The 14,493-nt window shown below is 44.0% G+C and overlaps 1 protein-coding gene across 3 annotated transcripts in view; it reads left to right on the top strand.

Annotated features, from left to right (window-relative positions):
* Nucleotides 1–9,043, top strand: part of svep1 (sushi, von Willebrand factor type A, EGF and pentraxin domain containing 1) — a 292,595-nt gene extending 283,552 nt beyond the window's left edge. For all 3 annotated transcript variants that reach the window (XM_068030634.1, XM_068030635.1, XM_068030633.1), the window contains 3 exons: nucleotides 1,806–1,901; nucleotides 2,641–2,734; nucleotides 8,360–9,043. In XM_068030634.1, the coding sequence (XP_067886735.1) occupies nucleotides 1,806–1,901; nucleotides 2,641–2,734; nucleotides 8,360–8,393 (224 nt within the window). In that variant the 3' untranslated portion in view covers nucleotides 8,394–9,043. The remainder of the gene's footprint in view (nucleotides 1–1,805; nucleotides 1,902–2,640; nucleotides 2,735–8,359) is intronic.
* The last annotated feature ends 5,450 nt before the right edge of the window (nucleotides 9,044–14,493 follow it).

The following is a 14,493-nucleotide window of genomic DNA, read 5'->3' as shown; positions in this document are numbered from 1 at the left end:
GGCAAGAAAGAAATAGAAGTCTCTCTTTATTAAACACCATTTTTTTAATTGCCAATTTAAAACCCTGATGTTTCTTGAGTTTTATTTCAATGTAAAATCAGCAGACTATCAAGTGGGAAAAATTGGATCTAAAAATCTGGGTGAATTTGGAAAAATCATTCCAAAAAAATCTTTATTTTGAACAATGCTAAAATTCAGGACCACCAGCAAAGGCAGTTTTAAAAAAGGTTCAGTCAATGCAGTGGGGAACGGTCATGGCTGAGCTTTAGTAAATCCTCCTGACTCCCCAAACCTTGTCCACCATCTACAAGGCATAAGTCAGGAGAGTGATGGAATACTCTCCACTTGCCTGGATGGGTGCAGCTCCAACAACACTCAAGAAGCTCGACACCATCCAGGACAAAGCAGCCAATTGGCATCACATCCAACACCTTAGACCAAGGGTCTGCAACCTGTGGCTCTGGAGCCACATGTTGGTAATTAAGAACTCATGCAGCTCCCGACCTTGATCGATCAAACCCATTTTGATGATAATTAAATGGCCTGTTCCATTTTTAAAAAAATTAACATTGTATTTGTGAGAAAGTATTCAATTAACAACTTGTTTGTAAAAATCTTTAAAATGTTGTTGAAATGTGTCTTTGTCTTGTTCTTCATTATTATTGGCACTTGAGTAACAGCATTGCAGCTCTTAAGATATTGCGTTTTTGACTAAATTTTTAAAATGCCTGTTCTTCTTATTAAGGTTTCTGACCCCTGCCTTTAAAGGTCTGCTCAGGTGTGCAATTGAAATCCGATCCGGGCCCAACAGAACCACATCCAACCCAAACCCGACCCAGCCGGAGTCCTTTGATTTTTTCCCATGCCCGTCCCGACCCGACTACCGGAATGAAGTTAATTATATCAAAGAGGTTGTGCTCTACCTTGAATGGAATCGCTCACTGCAGACTAGTGTGGAGTCTGGATGCACGTTTCCCGTCTTGACGTCCAGGCTGTTAAAATTTTGAAGCATTTCCCTCCCTGAGCAAAAGGTAGCACTGTGTCCAACCCAGCCCGACACAACCCAAGCCGAATGCCAGACCCAGAAGAGAGACCCGACCCAACCCGACCCGAACGCGACATGTCATCAGGTCTGATCGGGTTTGGGTCAGGTAGCCATGCTCTACTTGCGTTAAACATTCACTCCCTCCACCACCTGTGCACTGTTGCAGCAGTGTGTATCATCTACAAGATACACTGCAGCATCCAGGACGTAACATGGATATGGGGGAAGTGGGGAAGGGAGTTGGCAGGGTGGGTAGAAAGGGAGCAAGTGTTGAGTCATGATTTTTCCAGCCGTCATGAGTGTTTGGGGCGGGCTTGATGAACCAGCCGGTCTTTTGCAGCCTGTCAGTTTTGTGTGTTTGTATTTGCATCGTTTGTTACTGAGTAAATGGGCTCAGTGCATTTCAGGTAAGCTGCAGAAAACAACCTCACACAACGATTCTTTTAACATAAATTTGCTGTTATATTCAAGCCAAGCCTATGTTGCATTCCTGAGGCAACCGCCAATAATGTAGCATTTTCATGGGCTTGGAGTCCTGGAAGCAGTGTTGAGAATCTAAAAATATTCGATTAACACGAATCACAAACACTCTGTCTGTTCATTGCCAGGCAGTCAATGAATGCCTGAAATAATGGAACTCCCAAGTTTCAAACTAAAGATGTCACAGCGAAATGGGGACTGTACTGTTTTGTGCTGTACTGTGCTGTTTTGGCCATGTGTGTTCTTTATGTAAAATGTGCCTTTATTCTCTTTACCTCAGCGATCTGTATCCTGCCATGTTTGAATGGAGGCCTCTGTTTAGCACCGTACCAGTGTGATTGCCCATCAGGGTGGACTGGCTCACGATGCCAGCGTGGTAAGGTTGCTTTAGAGTCTAAAGTGTCGCATTGCAAGTGGATCTGAAATGAATCTTACAGCACCGAAGAAGGCCATTTGGCCCATCATTTCTGTGTCAGCTCTTTAAAAGAGCTATGCAATTCGTCCCATTTCCACCACGACCTCCAACCACCCACCCTGCTCTTTCCCCATAGCCTGACAGATTTTTCCCATTTCAAGTACTTATCCAATTCCCTTTTGAAAGTTACCATTGAATCTGATTCCACCACCCATGTATTCATTCCAGATCACAACTCACTGCATTAAAATATTTCTCCTCTTCCTTCCCCTTTTTTGCCAATGACCTTAAACCTCCGCCCTCTGGTTACCGACTCTCATGCCAGTGGAAACAGATTCTCCTCATTGACTCTGTCAAAACCCTTTGTAATTTTAAAGATCTGTATCAAAACTTCCCTTAACCTTCTCACGCTCCTTTACCTTTGAGTCAGACAGTTTCTAGGAAACTGGTGGTTTAACATCCACACTTTAATTTCATGAAGGTTTGTTCAGATCAAGTCAAGTCAAGTCTTATTCATGCTTCAAAATTACCAATAAATTGTGACAGGTTAGACAGCATCAATTGCTCGTTCACTTGATTTGTTTTATTGTGGAGTGGCGGGTTGCTGTACAATGTACCTAAAGACATAGATGTAGCCATGTGAACTGTCCAATGTTTTGTTGATTCAATTTAACTGATCTCATTTCTGTCCATTAATTAGCTGTGTGTCAGTCTCCCTGTTTAAATGGTGGCAAATGCATTCGACCTGATCGGTGTCACTGCCTGCCTAGTTGGAGTGGCAATGACTGCTCCAGGTGAGTCCATTTTCCTTAATTTTAATCTTTCATGTCCTAGTTTAAAAAAACTATATTTGAAAATTGGCTAGATGAGATTATAACTGTAGAATGTCGAGCTGCTAAAAAATAAGTCAAATAGTGTCTTTTTATTGTGATGAAATTCCTCTGGTCATCATCTCTTACACGTCTCCCAGTGCCATATACCTTCCATGACTGAGAGGGCAGATAGGTAATCTTCCAGTGTCCCTCTTCAGGCAGTTCTGTCTGTAATCCTCCCTGCTCTTCAAGGGAACATAACATAGGAAATAGCAGCAGCAGTAGGCCATAGGGCCCCTCGAGCCTGCTCCACCATTCAATAAGATCACAGCTGATCTTTTATCTCAACTCCACTTTCCCACCTGGCCCCAAATCCCTTAATCCCCTTAGCAACCAAAAGTATGTTGACCTCAGCCTCGATTGTACTCAATGACTGGTATTTTCTTTAGAGTTTTGGATGCACAAAGAGTCACAGCCCACTGAGAGAAGAGATTTCTCCTCAACTCAGTGCTAAATGAAGCTGAACGAACACCAAGGCTTCACTCCCGCCTCCCCCAGCCCCGATGTCCTGGCTCCCAAATTCCCTCATCCCCCCCCCCCCCAGACCCAATCACAGCCTCGACTGGTCCACAGGTTCCTGGCTGCAGTCTCCTGCTACCATCCATCGGCTAGGCTGTCAATCTGATTAGGGAGTCTGCAAAAAGTTACTTGAACAAGGTTCCTGTCCTTAAGATCAGCGGGACCTCCATGTCCCTGGCCATGTCAGGTTCTTCCACGCTATCAGGGTCCTCTTGCACTCTCCCCGTGTTCTGACCCTGCCGGTTCCATGGAATGAACTTCATTTACAAATCTTGGATGAGCATCTTAGCCCATATTGTGTCTGAACTCACCAGAAGGGGTGGCAGAAAGTGTGCAGGACTGTTTACAAGGGGATTTTACATGTGGAATTACTTCGAATTTTACAACATAGAAACAGGCCATTAACAAGTCTGTGCTGGGGTTTAAGATCCACACCAGCCTCCTCCCACCCAAATACATCTCACTCTATCAACATATCCTATTCCTTTCTCCCTCTTGTGCTTATCTACCTTCCCCTTAAATGTACCTATGCTATTCACCTCAACCACTCCCTGATTAATGTAGGAAATGCAGCAGTCAAATTGAAAGGAAAGACGTTCATTTAAATAGCACCTTTCACAACCTCAGGTTGCCCCAAAGCACTTTACAACCAATGAAGTACTTTTCTGAAGTGTAGTCACTGTTGTAATGTAGGAAATGTGGCCGCCAATTTGCACTCAGCAAGCTCCCACAAACAGCAAATCGATGACGACCTGATTTGTTTTAGTGATATTGGTTGAGGGATAAATATTGGCCAGGATACTGGGAAGAACTCCCCTGAAGTTCTTTGAAATAATGCTATGGGATCTTTTACATCCAGCTTGGAGAGCATACGGGCCTCAGTGTAACCTCATCTAAAAGACACCTCCAACACTGCAGCACTCCTTCAGTACTGCCATGGAGTGTCAGCCTAGATTTTGAGCTCGGGTCTCTGGAGTGAAACATGAACCCAAAACCTCCGACTCAGAGGCAAGAGGGCTACTAACTGAGCCACTGCTGACACCCACAACAGCAGCTTATTTGAACATTTATGTCACTGCTGTGTGTGGGTGCTTGCTGCACACAGCAAGCTCCCACAAATAGTGACAAAATAACTGAGCAGGTAATCTGTTTTTCAGTGATGTTGGTAAAGGGAGAAATATTGGCCATGAAGCTGGAGAGAACCGGTGCACATAACAGACTTGGGAAATCTACCCTTGCGTTTCTAAGCAAATTTTTATTTGATTTTCGCTGTAGCATTCATGTATTATTGTGCCGACTTCATGTAGCTGCACCAAGCAGCACGGACGAATGCTGTTTAGCAATGTTGACCATCAAATGTTGGTGGCATGTTGCAAATTGGATCAGTAAAGGCAATTAAAGGATCATGGTCTCTTTAAGACTTCTGATTGCAGTACCTTTGCAGCCCCAGGTTCATCTATTGTTGCCCGTAACATGAATATCTCGCACTTGAATTACGCTCCAAGTCTTCTGTTTTTCTCCCATTCTCTGCTACAGTGATGTTCCTGCTTTGCTACTTTTGTTTTTCAGCTTCATTCTTGATGTTTAGGTGAAGTGCTCTATCTCCCCATACCACGGTTTTCATCACCTCGACTTGAATGCTCTTTTGGAAGCAAGTTTAAAAAATAATACTCAACCTGCTTGGGCACCGTTCTTCTCAATGTTCTGTGAATAGATAATGGGGAAGACTTTAAACAGATTGTACTCCCAAACACACACTTCTTCTTTTAAACATTTTGCCAGAAAGATCCTGCCTGTTTTTGATGCCAAACCATTTTATCCAGTTGAAAGGAGGGAGTATTCTGTCTTGTTGGGCCATGGTTAAACAAGGTAACACATTCCACTGAGAAACACTGTGGGGCAACAATAATATTCACAGCTCTGCAATGTTCTATGCCGCAGCTCCACCTTAACCCAGCCAATAGAATGAAATACAATTGTGAAAACAATTGCAAAAGCTTCTATGGAAATACCAGCTTAAATGTACTCTCAGCTCGTGGACCAGAAACTTATCTGGAGCCACATAAATGCTGTAGCAACAAGAGCAGGTCAGAGGCTGGGAATTCTATGCAGGTAACTCACCTCTTGACTCTCTAAAGCCTGTCCACTCCTATGAGGCACAAGTCTGGAGTGTGATAGAATACTCCCCACCTGCCTGGATGGGTGCAGCTCCAACAGCACTCAAAAAGCTCAACATCATCCAGGACAAAGAGCTCTCTTGATTGGCACCCCATCCACCACTTTAAACATTCACTCTCTCCAACACCAGTGCACAGTGACAGCAGTGTGTACCATATACAAGATGCACTGCAGCAACTCACCAAGGCTCCTCCGACAGCACCTTCCAAACACACATCCTCTACTACCTAGAAGGACAAGGGGAGCAGACACATGGGAACAGCACCACCTGCAAGTTCCCTCCAAGTCACAGGCCATCCTGAGTTGGAAATATATCGCCATTCCTTCATCATCACTGGGTTGATATCCTGGAACTCCCTTCCTAACAGCACTATGGGTGTACCTACACCACACCTACTGCAAAGGTTCTAGGCATTGCTCACCACTACTTTCCCAAGGGCAATTAGGGATAGGCAATAAGTGCCAGCGACACCCCATCCTGTGAATGAATAAAAAAATCCCCATCCCTGAAATAGATGTGCAAAAATATTCAAACGTGGTTCTAGTTAGAATTAAACGCACATACACCTGATGCTGCTACACTTCAGAGACAATGTGTGTGTGAAAGACACAGCAGTTATGGTTCAGGACGGTCCAGTTACTTCGGCTTAGTTCATCTCATCAGAAAGAATCTACAGTTGCGAGCCCCAATCAAGCATATACTTGGTTGAGTGATTCTATTATGGGTTTGCCAACCCTGCAAGATTTCCCTGGAGTCTCCATAAATTAAAGATTAATCTCCTGGACACTGTTGCAAGCAGCACCCAGGAGAAAAATCCTAGCATTAAAAAAAATGATGTTTCTCCTTTCTTGGACCACTTTGGAGATGGGGAGGATAAAAGCCATTTCATTGACAATCAAGGTGAATCCATTTGGGTAACAAAAGACCTGAAATTTAGTGGGGGAGAGGGGAAGGCATTGGCAAGGAACGTGGAAGTCCTGTCAAAATTAGTGGGCAGGAGGTAAACCAGTGTCAGGAAGCTGCAGCCCAGGACCCCTGGGGACGGTCCCCAGCAATCGGAGGGGGGAGAGGTTGGTGACCAGGGCTTATGAAGGGGCTAGTGGGAGAAGCTGCGATTGGCAGTGGGAAGGCTGAAGGCTTCCTTAAAGGGCTGGAGTGGGAGGAGCATTCCTGCTCCTCTTGGCCCACAAGGAGTGCTGGAAAAGGCAGTTACCTGATGGAGCTGGCAGTTCCCGACTTCCTTTGACTGCCAGCCTCTGGGAAACCTGCGCAGCTGCTGTTAATTTTAAATCAAGCTCCAGTCATACAGTAGAAGCCTGGTTTAGATATGTTCATGAAGTGTCCCACCTCTCCAGAGCAGGACACTCGCACACCACGAAACCCACCGCCAGAAAAAAGGGCACGTGTGCAGTGTGTTGGAGACACATTCCCTGTATTTAAGGCTTTAGCTACTCCCACACGACCCTCTCCCACCTATCATGATGGGTTTAGTATTGAGGCTACAGAGACTGTTCTCTTTCCATTTGGCCATGGGGAGGGCAGTGGGTCTTGAGGATGTACCAATGACAAGATGTGGGGGGTAGGACAGTTAGAGTTAGCAGGTCATGTATGAAACCTCCAGAAATATGGCCGACTAGAGTTGGTGACCCCAATTCTGTGATCATGCCCAGATGTTTGTTTCGCATCAAAGCCTCAGCAAGTCAGACAGCATCTGTAAAGATAGGATATATATTGGCATTTCAGGTCTGGGCCTGCATCAGAAATGGATGATTTTACAGATATGCAGCTTAGAAGAAGGAACAGAGTGAGAGAAAGGGATCAGCGTGGGTCAGTAACACATACACAAAGAAAGAAAGAGGTGTAAAGTGATTAGGTGGAGAGTGGGAGATTGTTTAACTGAATATTCTGATAATTACATATGACAAAAGGAAACATGAGGAGAGAAACATATGAGGGGCAGGGAAAGTGAATAGTTGAAGCAGGTTCCCTAAGTTGGAGGAGGACAGCATGAAAACCTGGCAAAGTGGAACAGGTTCCAGTGGCCCAGGGAGTCTGATCAAAGAAAGACAGAAGTCAACACCAGGAGTATAGACAACCTCATTGGCTCACATTCTCTGGGTTTCCCACATCTTTTATTTGTTGATTGCTCATGTTAATTATTTTACTTGTGTGTGAGTTTACATCCTGCCATCATTTTCTGACCTTATCTTTCACTGGTTTGAACCAAGGTCCCCTTTCCAGGATTAATCATTTTGTGCACGGTTTAACAGCTCTGTCTCTCACCTCTTGTCAAAGCTGACTTTAAATCCATAATGTTGGATGGATGGACCAAGAAAAAAGACATGAATTTATATCATACCTTGCACAACCTCAGGATATCCCAAAGCACTTCACAGCCAATGAAATACTTTTCAAGTATAGTAACTGTTGTAATGTAAGAAATGTGACAGACATTTTGTACACAACAAGATCTCACAAACAGCAGTGTGATAATAACCAGATAATCTTTAATTTATGTTGGTTGAGGGTATAAATATTGGACAGGACACCAAGGAGAACTCCCCTGCGCTTCTTCGAAATAGCACCGTGGGATCTTTTACACCCATCTGAGGCTCAGTTTAATGTCGCAACCAAAAGATGGCACCTCCAATAGTGCAGCACTCCCTCAGTACTGCACAGGGACTGTGAGCCTAGATTTTGTGCATATGTCTCCAGAGTGAGATATGAACCCAGATCCTTTTGACTTTAGTGGGTTAGTGCGCTCGCTTTCTGAGCCACAGCTGACAATCATAGTGCATTAAGTTGTAATGTACCATCTGCCTAAACCAGCACTTACCTCTTTTTTCCAGAAGAAGAAAGTCTGCCTACATCTCTTTTTCCTAAACAAGTCACTACCGGCAAAGATTCTCAAGTATCTGCATTAACCAGACTCCTGAGAAACGTGGCACTACAATGGCATTTAACTATACCAGTACTCCATTGTATCGTTTGAAATTCTGATATATTTTGATACATTTCTGTAAAACAAAGCTGTATTTTTTCATAGGCAATTTTTTTTTGAAAAAACTGTATAATGTTTTAAGGGCCTCTTTGACGAATCATAATTTTGCATTTTTATGCCTTCACCAACGTTGATTGGGCTACAAGTCTAGTGGATTAACTTTAGGAAGTGGAAGTTGTAAAATTTTAATTCATGATTTGTAATTTTTTTTTAAAAGCCAGTATTATTTTTTTTCCTGTCTGGCCTTAGCAACAGCTGGTAGCACCCATCTATACTCAAAGTTTTCATATTCCAAACTGATACAGAATAACATGTGAGGCAAGATCAATTAAAACACACTCCACCTAAATGCTCCAGGCTGCATCTGTTCGACTTGATATCAGTGAACTCCAAGCCACAGTGATAACATTGCAAGTAGCCAATTTTTTTCACAAAATGTGTATATATAGATTCAGCTAGTGAAATAAATCCTGTAAGAACATTGTCTTTCGTACATCACATAATTATACAAATAAAACCAATAAAAGGAAAATGCTGTGGTTATATTGTGTTTTTTTCATTTTTTCTCACTGTCACGTTTCTTTCTACAGCAACCTGTATTTTGATATCACTTTTAATGTAATAAAATATGCTCTGGAGACACGAGTTCAAATCACACCTGGTAAAATCACCAAATTGTTACAGCACAGAAGGAGGCCATTCAGCCCATCGTATCCGCACCAGTTCTCCGAAAGAGCAATTCACTTAGTGCCATTCCCCCACCTTCTTACCGTAATCCTGCACATTCTTCCTGTTCACATAACCATCTAATTCCCTTTTGAATGCTTCAATTGAACCTGACTCCACCACACTCGCAGGCAGCGCATTCCAGACCTTAACCACTCACTGTGTGAAAAAGTTTTTCCTCATGTCGCTTTTGCTTCTCTGACCAAATACTTTAAATTTGTGCCCTCTCGTTCTCAATCCTTTCACGAGTGGGAATAGTTTGTCTCTATCTACTCTGTCCAGACCCCACATGATTTGAATATCCCTATCAAATCACCTCTCAGCCTTCTCCTCTCCAAGGAAAACAGTCCTAACTTCTCCAATCTATCTTCATAACTGAAGTTCCTCATCCCTGGAACCATTCTCGCGAGTCTTTCCTGTACTTTTTCCAATGCCCTCATGTCTTTCCTAAAGTGTGGCGCCCAGAACTGGACGCAAAAGTCCAGCTGAGGCAGAACTAGTGTCTTATACAAGTTCAGCATAACCTCCTTGCTCTTATACTCTATGCCCAGGATACTGTATGCTTTATTAACCACTCTCACCACCTGTCCCGCCACCTTCAATGACATTCACTTATACACCCAGGTCCCTCTGCTCCTGCACCCCCTTTAGAATTGTACCCTTTATTTTATATTGTCTCTCCATGTTCTTCCTACCAAAATGAATCACTTCACATTTCTCTGCATTGAACTTCAGCTGTCACCTGTCTGCCCATTCCACCAACTTGTCTATGTCCTTTTGCAGTTCTACATTATCCTCCTCACAGTTCACAACGCTTCCAAGTTTCATATCATTTGCAAACTTTGACATTATGCCCTGTACACCAAGGTCTAGGTCATTAATATATATCAGGCAAGGGCCTCAACACTGATCCCTGGGGAATTCCAATACAAACCTTCCTCCAGTCAGAAAAACATCCATTAACCACTACTCTTTGTTTCCTTTCATTCAGCCAATTTCATATTGATGTTGCTACTGTCCCTTTTATTCCATGAGCCATAACTCTGCTCACAAGTCTGTTATGTGACATTGTATCAAACGCCTTTTGAAAGTCCATGTACACCATATCAACTCTGTCTGTTACCCCATCAAAAAACTCCAGCAAGTTAGTTAAACATGATTTTCCCTTAATAAATTCTTGCTGGCTTTCTTTAATTAACCCGCGTCTGTCCATGTGACTATTAATTTTGTCCGGAATTATTCCTTCTAGAAGTTTCCCCACCAGCGAAGTTAAATTGAATGGCCTGTAGTAGCTGGGCTTATCTTTACACCCTTTTTTGAACAAGGGTGTAATGTTTGCAATTCTCCAGTCCTCTGGCACCACCCCCAAGTCTAAGGAAGACTGAAAAATTATGGCCAGTGCCTCCGCGATTTCCACTCTCACTTCCCTCAGTATCCTTGGATGCATCTCATCCAGTCCTAGAGATTTATCCACTTTAAGTACAGACAGTCTATGTAATACGTCCTCCTTATCAATTTTAAACCCTTCTAGTGTCTGAATTGCCTCCTCTTTCACCATTGCTTGGGTTGCATCTTCTTCCTTGGTAAAGACAGATGCAAATTATTCATTTAATACCTCAGCTATGCCTTCTGTCTGCATGTGTAAATCCCCTATATGGTTCCTAATCAGCTCAACTCCTTCTTTTACCACCCTTTTACTATTGATATGTCTATAGAAAACTTTGGGATGTCCTTTAATGTTAGCTGCCAGTCTCTTTTCATGCTCTCTCTCTTTGCTTCTCTTATTTGTTTTTTTTCCCTCTAGGGGAATTTAAATGCAATTAATTAATAAACCTGGAATGAAATGCTAGTCTCATTAATAATTATCATGAAACTATTAATTGTCGTAAAAACCCATCTGGTTCACTATTCACCTTCAGGGGAGGATATTTACCACTCTTATTCGATCTGGCCTACACATGTCTCTGATCAAACAGCAATGTGGTTGACTGTTTACTGCCCACTGAAATAGGTAACAAGCCACTCAGTTGTAGCAAACCACTACAGAAAAAAGCAATGTGGGTGCAGCTACACCACATGAACTGCAGCAGTTCAAGAGGCGACTCATCACCACCTTCTCAAGGACAATTAGAGATGGACAATAAATAATGGCTTTGTCAACAAGGCTCATATCCCAAGAACAAATAATAAAAAGAGACTCCTGCAAAGTGCTGCCTTAGTAGCTTGGCAAAGCTGTTATTCCTCATGTTGGGACCCTTCAGATCCTTGTAGCTGGTGACTGCAAGATGCAACACAACTCGACTGCTGCTGGGGCAGTCTGGCCCAGCTGACTTGCTGGCAACATGGTGGGAAGCAGCTGAGGGGTTGGATAAGGTGACTACACTGATCTCCCAAGAGAGGATAACAAGTAGCGCCCACTCCCCGCATCACGCCAAGGCCGCTCCTGTGGGGCTCTGGCCTCCGCACTTCCACTGCACTGCAGGAGAGCAGACTGCAGATGATTAGGGTCTCCTTCAAGGCCCCCTGCCAAATTCTCCACCAACCTGTCCAAGGTGGATGCCTGTCTATCCAAACTTTGATCCCCTGGAGTCCAGGATTGTTTGAGCTGCCACCAAAGTGGCAAAGTGTGAAATCGTGGATGCTAATGGTGAGAACTTCATTGGCAGTATCCACTGGAGGAGACTGCACTCTCCCAAGGCACACTGCAGAGTGCTGATGTCACGTGAGATGTCACCACATGGGTTGGAAGTAGAACCCATACACACACATGGCCATTGTGTTGAAACATCTAAGCTGGCCTGGCAATAGTGTTGCCAACTCTGGTTGGACCTATTCCTGGAGGTTTTATCACATGACCTCTCGCCTTCTACTGCCCCGCTCCCCTCCCCATTGCCCGATATGTATCCTCACTGTGGCCGCTTTCCCACCAATGCTCCCAATAGGTTGCAAGGGGAAGCAGCAACCCAAAACTTCTCATGCAGGCCATGCACAAGTCGTCCCCCTTAAGTTACCTTAAGATACACTCGATAAAATATTAGACTGTATGTTGCTTCCCACAGCCAATTGGAAAGTGAAGAGACTCTTTGTTACCCAGTGCTAGATGCTTTCTGTTGGCAAGATATAGTTGCTCTTGGAATCCCTCCAATCAGGTTTCTGCATGTGCCAGAGTACCAAAACAGCTCTTATCGAAGTCACAAATGACATCCTATGTGACTATAATAAAGGTAAACTTTCCCTCTTCATCCTTCTCGACCTGTCTGCAGCTTTTGGCACAGTTGATCACATTATCCTCCTCCATCACCTCTCCACTGTGCTCCACCCGGATCGGACTGCACTCACCATTCTTATCTGATCATAAACAGGGAATCAGTTGCAATGGCTTCTCTTCCTGCTCCTGCACTGTTGCCTCTGGTACATTAATGATTTAGATGTGACTATAGGAGGTACGATCAGTACGTTCGCAGATGACACGAAAATTGGTGGTGTCGTAAATAGTCAGGAGGAAAGCCTTAGATTACAGGACGATATAGATAGGCTGGTAAGATGGGCGGAACAGTGGCAAATGGAATTTAATCCTGAGAAGTGTGAGGTTATGCATTTTGGGAGGACTAACAAGGCAAGGGAATATACAATGGATGGTAAGATCATAGGAAGTACAGAGGGTCAGTAGGACATTGATGTACTTGTCCATCGATCACTGAAGGCAGCAGCACAGGTAGATAAGGTGGTTAGGAAGGCATATGGGATACTTACCTTTATCAGCTGAGGCATAGAATATTACAGCAGGGAGGTTATGATGGAGCTGTATAAAACGTTAGTTAGGCCACAGCTGGAGTCCTGTGTGCAGTTCTGGGCACCACACTATAGAAAGGATGTGACTGCATTGGAGAGGGTGCAGAGGAGATTCACCAGGATGTTGCCTGGACTGGAGCATTTCAACTATGAAGAGAGACTGAAAAGGCTAGGGTTGTTTTCCTTAGAGCAGAGAAGGCTGAGAAGGGATATGATTGAGGTATACAAAATTATGAGGGGCATTGATAGGTTAGATAGGAAGAAACTTTTCCCCTAGCGTCGGGGTCAATAACCAGGGGACATAGATTTAAGGTAAGGGGCAGAAGGTTTAGAGGGGAGTTGAGGAAAACATTTTTCACCCAGAGGGTGGTTGGAATCTGGAACACACTGCCTGAAGAGGTGGTGGAGGCAGGAACCCTCACAACATTTAAGAAGTATTTAGATGAGCACTTGAAACGCCATAGCAGACAAGGCTACGGGCCAAGTGCTGGAAAATGGGATTAGAATAGTTAGGTGCCTGAGATGGCCGGCACAGACAAGATGGGCCGATGGGCCTGTTTCTGTGCTGTATAACTCTATGACTCTATGGTGTGCCCCAAGGATCTATCGTTGTTCCCCTCCTATTTCTCAACTGCCCCTTGGCAACATCATCTGAAAGCACAGTGTTATTTTTCACATGTACGTCGACAATACCCAGCTCTGCCTCACCACCACTTCTCTCAACTCCTCTACTGTTGTTAAATTAGTAGACTGCTTATCTGACATCCAATACTAGATGAGCAGAAGTTTTGTCCAATCAAATATTAGAAAGACTGAAGCCTTTCATTTTGTTCCCCATTCCAACTCCATTCTTCTGCCTGGCAATAGTCTGAGACTAAGCCACTCTGTTCGCAACCTTGGTGTCACATTTGACTCCAAGATGAACTTCCGATTTCATATTTATGCCATCACTAAGAGAGGGTATTTCCACCTCCGTAACATTGCCCGACTTTGCCCCGTCTCAGCTCATCTGCTGCTGAGACTCTCATTCACACCTTTGTTACCTCTAGTCTTGACTATTCAATGCACTCATGGCTGGTCTCCCACATTCTACCCTCTGTAAACTTGAAGTCATCCAAAACTCAGCTGTCCATGGCTTAACTCGCACCAAGACTCGTTCTCCTATCACCTATGTGCTCGCTGACCTACATTGGCTCCCAGTCAAGCAATACCCTGATTTTAAAATACTTATCAAATCCTTCCTGGCCTCGCCCCTCCCTCCCTCCCTCTGTAATCTCCTCCAACCCCACAATCCTTCAAGATATCTGCACTCCTCTAATTCTGGCCTCTTGAGCATCCCCGATTTTAATTGCTCCAAATTTGATGGTCTTGCCTTCCAGGCCCCAAACACTGGAATTCCTTCCTTACACTTTTCTGCCTCTCTACTTCACTTTCCTTCTTTAAACCTACCTCTTTGACCAAGCT

The sequence above is a fragment of the Heterodontus francisci genome, chromosome 4 (assembly GCF_036365525.1).
Source record: "Heterodontus francisci isolate sHetFra1 chromosome 4, sHetFra1.hap1, whole genome shotgun sequence".
NCBI lineage: Eukaryota > Metazoa > Chordata > Chondrichthyes > Heterodontiformes > Heterodontidae > Heterodontus > Heterodontus francisci.
This window is presented reverse-complemented; position numbering and strand designations above follow the sequence as displayed.